The sequence below is a fragment of the Triturus cristatus genome, chromosome 10 (assembly GCF_964204655.1).
Source record: "Triturus cristatus chromosome 10, aTriCri1.1, whole genome shotgun sequence".
NCBI classification, from domain to species: Eukaryota; Metazoa; Chordata; class Amphibia; order Caudata; family Salamandridae; genus Triturus; species Triturus cristatus.
The window spans coordinates 460,820,612-460,832,973 of record NC_140593.1 but is presented as its reverse complement, the minus strand read 5'-3'; the positions used below and the strand labels follow the sequence as shown (position 1 = coordinate 460,832,973).

The 12,362-nt window shown below is 44.6% G+C and overlaps 1 protein-coding gene across 1 annotated transcript in view; it reads left to right on the top strand.

Moving 5' to 3' along the window:
• The window catches only part of CUL2 (cullin 2), a 537,998-nt gene that overhangs the window by 501,926 nt on the left and 23,710 nt on the right, over positions 1-12,362 (top strand). Inside the window, exon 20 of the mRNA XM_085631872.1 lies at positions 2,412-2,528. Coding sequence (XP_085487998.1) covers positions 2,412-2,528 — 117 coding nt within the window. The remainder of the gene's footprint in view (positions 1-2,411; positions 2,529-12,362) is intronic.

Genomic DNA, 12,362 nt, shown 5'->3' with positions numbered 1-12,362 from the left:
CTATCTTAGGCGGTCTGGGGTACCTGTCTTCGCCTATCTTGATGACTGGCTATTGAAGGTGGGCTTGCCACAATCAGTCACTGACCACCTCAGACTACTGCGATTATCCTGACATCTCTGGGGTTCTCAGTCAACCTGCCAAGGCCACACCTGACTCCTTTGCAGAGACTTCCTTTCATCTGAGCTTTCATGGGAATGGCACGCTTTCGGAGCTTCCCTTCAGACCAATGAGTCCAGGACAAATGAGCTTTGATCCTGTTATTTCAGCCTGTGGCCTAAGTCTTTAAGAGGATGGTTCTGAGGCTTTTTGGCCTCCTACATCCTACTCACCGACTTTGCCAAATAACACAAGCAAGGCCAACAGTGGGATCCGAAGTCTCAATAGGCCCGGCATCAGGGGAGCCTGTCCGATTTCAACCAGGTCTCAAAAGAGACTGCCAGAGATCTGCACTGTTGGCTGCTAGACTGCAGTTGGACCGGAGGCAGACCCATCTCCCTACCCCTCCCGAAGCTGACTGTGAGGACAGATTTGTTCCTATAGTGTTGGGGTGGCCATCTGAGGGAGCCGGAGATCAGAGGAATCTGGGGGAGACCTGCCTCAACATCAGTTTGATGGAGTTGCAGGTGCTTCACTTGGCATTGGGTTTCCTGCCAACCATCAAAGTGAGGCTGGTGTAGGTTCTCACGGATATAACTAGCACAATATGATACTGCAAGAAGCAGGATGGGTTGAGGTCCTGGGTCCTGAGCCAAAATGTTCAGCACCTCTGGAACTGGTTGGGTCATCAGGGCATCTTCGTGATAGTGAATCACCTAGAGGGATCTTTGAACACCAGTGTGGACAAACTTAGCCAGCAACACCTAGCTGATCACGACGGGCACTTCTACCGACACCAGGAGTTGACTCTGCATATCTTCCAAGAATGGGGAGAATCTTTATCACTGGTGAGAACATGCAGCACCAACACTTTTGCATGTTGAAGGCCACAAAAAAGCTCGAATGAAGGCGCATTAAGCCTAGAGTGGAGCACAGGACTCCTGTATGGATTCCTGCCATCTCCCCTTTCTGCCACATGTTTTGAAGATCAGGAATGACTAGGCCGAAGACATCCTAGTGGGTCCGTATTGGGCACAGAGAGTGGAATACCCGGAAATTCTGAGCTTTATCATATGTTCTCCATTCCTGCTGCTGCTGCTTCGAGAGGACCTTCTGTCGCAGCAGCAGGGCAGACTCTTGCTCCCTGGGCCTTACCAGCCTGCATCTCCATGCATGGCCATTGAGCGGCAGAGTTGATCTCTTTTGATCTCCCATTGCCATTGATGTGACACCCACCATGGACATGTTGCAAACCAAACTGTTGGATATCTTGGTGGTTGCGTTATCTTTGGCCAAGCAACGGCTTGCAAAGAGCACTGATAAAAGGTTACTTGTTGGCCCTTTCAACCTTTTTGTTTTTGTCAAACCAACCATTTTTTGTTCAAATCATCTGTTGTTATGAGATTTCTTAAAGGTACACAGCATGTTTCTGCCAAAATACTTTTTGATGCCATAGTTTGACTTACATTTGGTTCTCATGTTCCTTATGTGTATCCTTTTCATACCAATTCACAGTTATCCATGATGCCTCTTGAACTTAAACTGTCTTTCTGGTCGCAATAACATCAGTGCGCCATTTGAGTGAGTTTCAGGCCCTTGCTGTCCAGCCGCTTTATGTCACCTTTTTATAGACAAACTGGTGTTAAGCACTCAAGATGCCTTCCTGCCGAAGGTAGTGACAACTTTTCATGTCACACAAGCTATCACTTTTCTATCCCTCGAAAGAGGAAGAGAAATTCTGTGCCTTGGACCCCCGAAGAGTGCTGAGCTTTTACTTAGAACGTAACAAGGACTATTGGGTGGATGATCAGCTCTTTGTGGGGTTTACTGGTCCAAAAGAATGGCAAGGTGGTGCAGTAGCCAACCATATCTCGATGGATAGTCCTCGGTATTAAGATCAGCGATGTATTGGCTAAGAAGCAGCCTCCAGAAGGTCTGAGGGTCTATTCCACCAGAGCCAAGGCTGCTACCACTGGATAGGCACGCAGATTGCCTTTCCTGGCTGTCTGTCTGGCTGTTAAATGAGCATCAGTGCACACGTTCATTAATCACTATTACTTTAATAGTCCGGCTGGTTGGGGTGATCATTTTGCCTGCTCAGTCCTGGATCACTGCTCTAGTGCATTCTGGATCATAAGGGACAAAATTCTTTAGCCATTCTGTCCTGTAATTTAAATAACTGGCAACAGCATGGCGGTGTCATAATAGATAACTAACTACTTTTCTATTTGTAAATGTCTTTTATACGCAAATCGTTAAGTGTACTTAAAAATGAAAAAAAGAGAAGCTAAAGTGTCACCACATTGTATTGTAGGAGGTGGAACAAACCAGAAGTGCTGTAGATGAAGACAGAAAAATGTATCTTCAAGCTGCTATAGTCCGAATCATGAAAGCACGTAAAGTGTTGCGGCATAATGCTCTTATTCAAGAGGTAAGAAGTGTATCTGGTGTGCTGACTGTAAAGTTATTATTCTTACTACTTTGGAATACTGAACTCCATAACACTCATACAATATCAATATATACTAAACATTATGGACCAGTACTACTCCATCATTGGCTGCTCACACTTATGTGGGGACAGATTTAAGTATATCAGTAGTTCACAAATATTTTCTAGAGTACTTCTGGAAACCTGCAACAGTACAGTACTCTTGCAAATGACTTTCTACGGGCGGATTTTTAACTTGGTGTATAAATGCTCATCGGGAAAATGCCACTGCATTTGCACCTTTTTTTTTTTTCTTTACAGGGAAAATATTTCTGGCGAAAAACCTCTTTCTGTACAACCTCACTAATTTTGGGGGTCTTCCCTTCCACCCTGGAAAGAAATGTACTTCTGATTTTGCTGGGAGTAAATGTCTTGCCATTTGCATGATGGTAATGGGTGACAAAAACATTAGCGACTACCCAAAAACACTTGTGTTTGTGGGTGGTGTTAAACTTTACGGAACATGACCAGCTTGGAATGTCCAGTCCCTCATACCCCCACTGCCCTCCTCCCTCCAATCCCCCAAAGTAAGATTTGACCATGCTTAATAATAGGGGTGGGCGGAATTGGCGTAGTCGCGCTACGCAAAGCTCCGCGAAACGGTAAAAAATCTCAGAGAGCACGCAAAAATTCCGCGAACACACAGCATTGCGTGTCTGCAATGCTTTTTTCCTGTTTGCGAACGCTGTTTGCGTGCTCGGGGGGGAAATATCTCGCGAACACACATTTTGGGAACGTGAACAAGCAAAGAATTGCGCAAAGCCGCAGAATGCAGAATTTTGGGCAATTCCGCGTTCTCCGCGGAACGCGAAATTACCCAAATTCCGCGAGCGGAACGGAATTAACCGCCCAGGCCTACTTAATATTGCACCATGAAACGAATATTAACCCGGTGCAGCCCAAGCTACAAGAGCAAGTTTAGTTTTTGTGAATTTTCTCGATTAATACCACCAAAATTAATATGTATATTCACATTGGGTTTACGCATGCTTTTACTTAAGCCCAAGGCTGATGTAAAGCATAAAGACATAATGAAGAACCACCCGTAAGACAATTCTTTTATATTGCCATTTTGTCCTACCAATAGACAAAATCTAAGACCAATAATAAAATAAAGTATGACGGTAGCTCACAAATTGTAAATAATAATTGTGAGCTCAAATGAGTCTCTTACTTGATGAAATGCCTAATGATTTATGCTTCCTGGTTTAGCACATTCTTTAGAATGTTGAGAGTGAAAAGCCCAATATGGTTCCTCAAAAGGCAGCCTTTAACTTCTGGTTAAGTCTCTGCTCTGGAATCGGTTAGACTTCATGGCAGATTTGAATAACTGGCTAAGAGAAGAAGTAAATGAATATTTTTCAAACCGGGTGTGAACACAGTAAGGACAAAAGTATCTTACTTTACAATCTGTCATTAGTATACAGAATACAGCAAAACTAAAAACATGATTAAGGAAGTAGGAGGATTGCAGTATTTCGGCGAATCTTGCAAATTATTCCCAATCAAATACCCTTAATGATTCTCGTTGTTCTGTGCTTGAATTTCTCACTTTTTATGAAGTGCTTGTCGAATGAAGTGTTCTAATGGAAAATCTCTGTCCACGGGAAGAAAATAAATGTAGCAGAGCGCCTTGTGCTAGGCCAAGCCCCCATCGTGCTGGACGAGAGGCACCGAAGTATATTGCCTTCCTGTTTTTTGTTGTGCTTGCTTATCACTAATGTTTGCCATCATGTACATCAACCCCACTTCCTGTAAATGGAAAAGAATGCACCTAAGAGTTCCTGCGTACGGGTCAGAATTTGCACACAAAGAACATAGTTTTATTTGATGCGTTTATTGTACAGTCTTTTTTATCTGGTTCCTCCACATTCTCAATAAATGGAAAGCCTTGCCCCCTTAAAGAGAATTAGTCATGTTGTTTGCTTCTGTTTTCAGTGGGCAAAACGCTAGGGGCCAGATGTACGAACATTTCATTTAGCGAGTCTCTAATTGCAACTTCTTGCGACTTACAATTAGAGACTCGCAAAATGAAATGCCCTAATGTGTCTCAAACACATTAGCAATTCCCAATGGGGTCGCAATTGACCTGCCTCATCAATATTCATGAGGCAGGTCGCAATTTGCAACCCATTGGGAATGGGCAGTAACAGAAGGATGGTGGCCTGCTGGGGACAGCAGACCACCATGTCTGTATTTGCTTTTAAATAAAACAACTTTAAAAAAAAAAATGTAGTCAATTTTCCTTAAAAGACACACGGGCATCTTTAGCCTAAACTATTCAGGATGGCTGGGATGCGGAAATATTTTATCATAACCTCTAGTCTCGACAGAACTGCTTGGGTCTGGCAATGGGCATGAGTTTCGTGCCTTCCGCCAAGAGTCCAGGACAATCAAGCTACTATACTGGTTTTTCCACCTTTGTCCTAGATCTCAGTGAGGATGTTATGTTATAAAAAACGTATAAAGTGCACGTACACCAAAAGGTTTCATGGCGCTACTCTAGAACTAGCCGGAAGCAAGGGAATGTGTTATTCATGTGCCTGCACAAACAGCCATGTTTTGAGCAGCTTTCTGAAGCTCAGTAAGTCCGTGCATGACCGGATCTCTAGGGGATCCGAGTTCCATAGTCTTGGGGCCAAAGATGCAAACCGGCAGCCCCCTGTTGTTTCCGTTTAAAGGCAGGGGTAGTCAATAACTGGAGATGCCTTGAGTGGAGGTTACGGGAGGGAATATACCTAGGCAAAAGGTTATCGATGACTTTGGGGCTCTGGCTGTGTAAAGATTTGAAACCTAGACATCCTGTCTTAAAGGCAGTCCGTTGAGAGATGGGAAGTCAGTGTATTTTTTTTTTTAAAGAGGTCTAGCAGATTGCCATCTAGGTTGCTGGTAGATCAGTCTCGCTGCCTGGTTCTGAACCATCTGAAGCCGCTTGGTTAAGAAGAGTGGCATCTCCAGGTACATTGAATTGGCACAGTCTAAATGTGATAGCACCATAGCTATCACAACCTGTATCAGCGCTGCATGAGTAAGCAAGCGGCTGATCTTTCGGAACTGAAGAAAACAGGTTGAGACCACTGCGCCGACCTGGGATTTTAATGATAGATCTTGGTCTATAATAACCCAGAGGCTTTTCACAGAAGTTGAGGGCTCGGTGGGAGAACAAAGTTCTGCAGGCCAGTAGTGTGGGCCCCAAAGAATCTGACTCCTCCCTGTTAGCACCAATTCAGTCTTGCCTGGGCTGAGTTTTAAATGATTTTGGTCCATCCAGTGGCAAATGTGGAGCATAGTGGCCTGAAATTCGAGAAACCGAATTAGGTGAATTATCTATAGTGAATGTTAACTGTAGGTCGTCAGCGTAATTAAAAGTGGTCACATTCCTTTCCTTCAAAGACTGAATCAGAGGGAGAAGGTAAAGGTTAAACAGATGGGGGGATAATGAGGACCCCTGTGGCACCCCACATGTCGTTGTTAACTTGGGTGCTGTAAATGTGGCCAAGCGTACAGCTTGAGTATGACCCTTGAGAAAGGATGTGATCCAGCTGAAGGCTGGGCCCTGGATGCCAGCCTGCCTGACATGGTCGCTCAGTATGTTGTGGTCGACCGTGTCAAATGAGGCTGATAGATCCAGCAGCACCAGGGCCTGTGGAATACCTCTGTCAGCTTTCTCACGCAGATCGTCCAAGACTGTCAGTATCACTGACTCCGTAGAATAAGCGGGACGAAATCCCGCCTGGTGTGGGTCTAAGTAGCCGGAATGTTCCATAAAGTTGGACAAACACTTCGCCACGTGGGCTTCCAAAATTTTGTCTAGGTAAGGGAGCAGGGAAATAGGGCGGTAATTTGACGAATTTAGTGGGTCTGCTCCAGGTTTTTTTAGAAGAGGGACCACAATAGCATCTTAGAATACTTTGGGGACACGGCCCTGAGAGAGAGACTCATTCAAAAGGGTCATAGCAGAATCTGTCTTTTAAAATATGAGGTGAGCAGCAATTCCGTGGGAGAACCAGATTTTACTTTGGACAATAAGTCCAAGAAAGCTTGGATACTTATAGCCGGGAAGTGATCCAAAGTGATGGCATTTGTTGTTGAGACAAGGGATATCTCGTTGGAGTTAGAAATTGGAATGCTGGCTTTGATAGTGGAGATTTTTTCCAAAAAGAAGTTGTTCAGGGAATCGCAAAGATCTTGGGTGGGAGTAGATTTAGGTGAAACTCTGTCTGCATTAGATAACTCATTCACGAAAATTTCCTTCATCTGATTGTGGGAATTTAAGATTCTAGTAGAGAAATGGAAGGCCTTTGCTGCACAAATGGCTTTTTTATATTCTTTCTGTGCTTCTGAGTAAAGATGCTCATCTTCAAGGGCATTGAGGTTACTAGAACTATTGGCCTCCTGCATCCTGTTAGCCAACCGCGCCAGATGGCACATGCAAACTCTGCAGTGGGACCTGAAGTGGGCACAAAACCAGGGAAACATTTGTGGGTTTTTTTTAAACATATTTTATTGAAATTTGGTCAATACAATCTCTTTCCATATACGTAATGTATGGCTCCAAATCTTAAGCATTTCACTATATCCCATGCAATGTGTCCATCATATCAAATAACTGAGGTACAGGAGTTTTCAGTGCATCATAATCTCTGCTTACAGTGCCTGTCGTATCATTACCATAACATATGCCTTAGTCTCTTCGCAGAAATGCAAGTAACACCGTAGTAGTGTATCCTACAGTCCAGTCCTCGGTTTTGCATATTAGACCAACGTTTAAACATAACATAACCCACCTCCCTCGCCATGAACTCAATAAAGCTTGTAGTCTTTACAGTAGCATCGCACCACACACCTAGAATATATATTATCCTTCTGCGAACGGGAGATTACTATGTACAGCATTTTAATGGTTACGTCCCGGTTACCTTCCACATTATACAACCTTATAAGAGCCGCATTGCTTATTTTACATCAGTTGCTTTCTAATTGTTAGATCTCTGTTGCATTATATTCTTCTAGTAAAACATTCCAGTCAAGTGATATAGGCTTTGTGTGCAGTCCCCGCTGCTCCTCTCTTTGTAGTTCTATACCTTCGGCTCTGCCCCATCTAACCACCTCATTGTACCATTCTATAGGCCCTGGTGGGTTCCTCGCCTTCCACCGCATTGTTAATGTTCGTTTGGCCAATATCAATGCCAGATTTATAAAGCGAGCTGCAGGATCCCCGCTTTTTATTTTAATACCCACGCCTAGCAAACTGTATGCCATTGTGCTTCCTCGTCACCCTGGTGTGATCATGTTTAATACTGTGTGGACTATAGTCCAATAGTGTGCTATTTTTGGGCAAGTCCACAGCATATGTAGTAAGTGGGCATTAGTATCTTGACAACGGGGGCATACATCTGGCATATCTGGAAACATGACACTAAGTCTGTGAGGTGAAAGATACGCCCGGTGCACAATCATTAGTTGGATAACCTTGAATTTCGGGTTTCTTGATACCTTCCTGGGGTATTCGAGTACATTTCCCCGCTCCTTATCCGTTAGTGCCCTGCCTATATCAGTACACCATTTTTCCCTAAGGGTTTGCAATGGCACTGCCGTATGTGCTTTTATCCCATGAGCTAACTATTTTGTTAGGGGACTGCCATTACCCATTAGATACTGCATATGCACTAACTCATGTGTCTGAGGTTCAACCCCAGTTGGCGCCCATGTGCTGCGCGTGAATCTCACTATGTCTGCATGTAGTAAAAATAATGTATTTGGCACTCCCTGCTCCCGCACAAATGTAGCATGGTTTAACAGTGCGCCATCTGCAAACCGCATTCCCACTGTATCTACAACTGCTTCCAGCCAGGGAGAAATGTGGCGTTGTGATACTGTTTCTAGCGGTAGGGGGATACCCAACAGTGGTATGTTTGGTGCATACGGGATCTGCCGCTTAGTAAACCGCAATGCTTTCCTCCAATATATCAATGCCACCTTCAACAGTGGGGGTGCGGTTGGTGGAATCTTACTATTTGGCATTAAGAGGGTATGTAGCTTACCCCGCCTCATACCGATTGTGTCATCCCAATTTCCTGTAAATTGTGCCCTGCTATCCAATACGCCAGCCATTGAAGCTGACTTGCATAACGGTATGTTTTAAAATCCAGGACTCCCATTCCACCACTCCTGGTATCAAGCTGGAGCTTGGAAAGCCCTATTCTGCGTCTTCCAGCACCCCAGATCAGTTCAACTAACAATGTGTCCAATGTTTTAAAAATATGCATAGGGAGTACCAATGGTAGGTTCGTAAAATAATATAGTAATCTGAGAAGCATCACCATTTTAGTAATAGTCACTCGCCCCGCCACCGGTAGAGATGTCCAAAACTTTATCTGTGGTTTGAGTGTGTTGATCGCGCGTGTAATATTGCCATCTACCATATCTTCCGCATCTCTGTGAATATTAATACCCAGGTATCAGAAAGTTACTGGTGCTGTTTGAAATGTCCATTGACCAAACTTTAATGGGTCATGCCGTGCAGAGTCTGTGAAGGAGTGTGCATAGGACTTTGTAGCATTAATAGACAACCCTGATAACGACTGAAATTCCTGAAATATATCCGAGACAGGTGTATGGTCCCCCCGTAGGTCTGCAAAATATAAAATAATGTCATCTGCATAAGCCGATATAATATGTGTTTCATTTTCCGTGCATATACCCTGTTGTATGGCTAGTGTGCGAATTTTTACTAATAGTGGTTCAAGGGCCAATATGAATATTAAAGGCGAAATTGGACAGCCCTGTCTTGTCCCTCGTGCCACTTTGTATTGTGAAGAAATATAAGTACCTGTGCGAGCGCGAGCAGTTGGGTTTTGTGTACAAGAGGGAAATCCACTGTATACATCTGGAATTCCATATTTCGGTAGAGTACTAAACATGTACCTCCGAGTGTAGAGAATCAAACGCCTGTCGTAGATCTAATGAGATACATCCTTGTGTAGTTGTTTGAGAATGCGATCATGTCATCAGTTGATGTCTACGAATATTTAAAGCTGTACTTCTGCGTGGTACGAATCCACATTGGTCCATGTGTATTAATTGTGGTATAATTTGCTGTATTCTATTAGCCAATAGTTTACTTAGAATCTTATAATCTGTATTTAAAAGCGACAGGGGTCCGACATGTCCGTACTGTCTCTGCCCGGCTTCAATAGAGAAACCACTACTGCTTGTAGTGTTGTGTGGGACAGGGTACCTGAGTCTATGGATGCCTGATACATTGTTTGTAAAAGTGGAGTTAGAAGTATCATATATTTAGCATAGAATTCTACAGGTAATCCATCAGATCATGGGGTTTTGTTTCTAGGGAGCGCCTTTATCGCCGCTGTTTTAATTTCTGTCACTGTGATAGGTTTTTCCAATTCTTCCCTATGCTCTTCTGTCAGTTGTGGGAGCTGGAGCTCCTCAAAAAAGGACTCATAGTCGCTCACACAGAGTGAGGGGGTGCTGCGTATAAGGTCTCATAGTATGTTCTAAATGCCGTGTTTATATCCAACTGGGTGTAAACAGTGATACCTTCCTTGTTAATCACTGCTAGGGTTGGGTAATTCGTCGGTGCATTTTTTATTATCCTTGCCAAGAGGGGTCCTGCTCTATCTGCCTCCGTATGTTGTTTCTGCGTATACAATCTATAATCTAGCACCCTAAGATCTTCTAAAAGTTCTGCATGTAGTATATGTGCTTCTTGTAGTTCGTCTTTATGTGCAGTACTTAGCCTTGCCTCTTTTTCTAAGGTGCCTAATTTGGCTTCTAATTCTGTAAGTTTGTCAATCAAAACTGAGCATTTCCCAACTTTCGTACTAATGGCAACCCCCATACCACTGTCTTGAAAGCATCCCATTCCATTTGTCATGTACTGGCAGTGTTAGCATTCTCCTGAAAGTAATTACTAATCGCTTCAGCCAAAGTAGTGTGGAAAACTGAGTCCTACCAGCAACAAAGGCTGTAATTTCCAACCTTTTTGGCTTGATGTGGCCCCAGTCAGATTGACCCACTACAAGCTAAGCTGTCTCAAGTGTTTGTTTTGTCATTGGCCCAGCAAAGGCTTGCATCAGTCACTGTCAGCTCTTTTGCTGCAATTCGAATGTTTGTTATATGACTTCAAAGAGCCTTACAGAAAATCTGTTCAGACCATTCCTATAGTTGGTCATGTCTGGGACGAGGGTCTAAAGGTGATGAGAAGTACAGCCACGGTGCTTCCAGGACTGCCTCGCCTTGAAAAGAAATAAAAAGTCCCTGAGGATAGCCCGGCTTGCCTGGTCAGTCAGCCTAAACCGGACTCTATCATCTCCCAGGCAGCCCAAAGAAAGTCCCAAAATCCTTCAGCTCCTCTCACGACACCTCCAGATAAAGAGGGTAGATGCCTGAAAAACGCCGGCAAGAGGTTTTCCTCCATGTCCAGCCTGATGGTCAGGGTGACAAACGCCTTGGCAATTGTTGGTCGCTACGATCGACAGATGTGGTGTGATCTTTCCCCCTCTCTGGATCAATTGCCGGAAGATGCTAGAGTGGAGGCAAAGATTCTTCAGGAGGGAGAGAGAACCTCTTCAGACTGTGCAATCGACTTTGCAACGACTGCGTTCTGCTCCCTAGCGGGACCTGCTGTCCTTCGTCGCCAAGGCTGGCTTCGAGCTACCTGGTTTTGTCCAGAGCTCCAAAACAAAATCTTGGATCTTCCCATCGATGTGGAGGCGCTCTTTGGGATGCACATTGATGATGTGCTCTAGGACATTAAAAAAGACACGGAGACCGCAAAATCCTTAAGGACTCTGCAATACCGCAAGGTCCCCTTTCGTGGAGGCAGAGGCCTTCCTACCTACAGAGGAGGATACCGGCAACAACGGTATTCTTCATATGCATCAGCCTCTCAATCTTACCGCCTGCAATATAACCAGCAGCAGGGTCAATCATCTTCCTTTTCTAGATCGAACACCAGAGGACGACAAGGACGCCAGGGGAAGGACTCCTCTAAGCGTCAATAGCGTTTTGCTGGGTCCGACTACTGTTCCTTCTCCTCCTGTAACACCAGTGGTGGGCAGAATATCACATTACTTCCACAACTGGCAACAAATAACATCGGATCGTTGGGTTCTGAATATCATTCAATACGGCCATACTCTGGAGTTTGTCCTTTCTCTGCCTCCCAAGCCCCCTCGCTCCACCGACTCAAAACATCTTCGTCTTCTGCGTTTCGAAGTCCATCAAATGCTCCTGAAAGGGGCGATAGAGCCGGTTCCTCTCTCTCAATGGGGAGAGGGTTTCTACTCCCGGTTCTTCCTAGTTCGGAAGACCTAGGAAAAGTGGCGCCCTATTCTAGATGAGGGAACTCAACACCTATCTCATCAAACAGTTGTTCCGAATGGTTTCCTTGCAGGACATCCTTCGACTCCTCAACTCAGGAGATTACCTGGCCACATTGGATCTAGAGAACGCATACTTTCATGTACCCATCCATCCAGCCCACAGGAAGTTCCTTCGCTTCACAGTAGCCAAGAGCCACTTTCAGTTCAAGGTCCTACCATTTGGACTCAGATCTGCTCCACGGATCTTTACAAAGATAATAGCTCCTGTGGCAGCTTTTCTGCGAAAGCAACAGCATCAGGTTTTCCCTTACCCGAATTACTGGTTGTTAAAGGCTCCTTCCAAGCACGCGGCAGAAGAATCAGTCGCGGCGTGCACACACGTTTTCGACTATCTGGGTCTTACTCTCAATACGGTAAAGTCGACTCT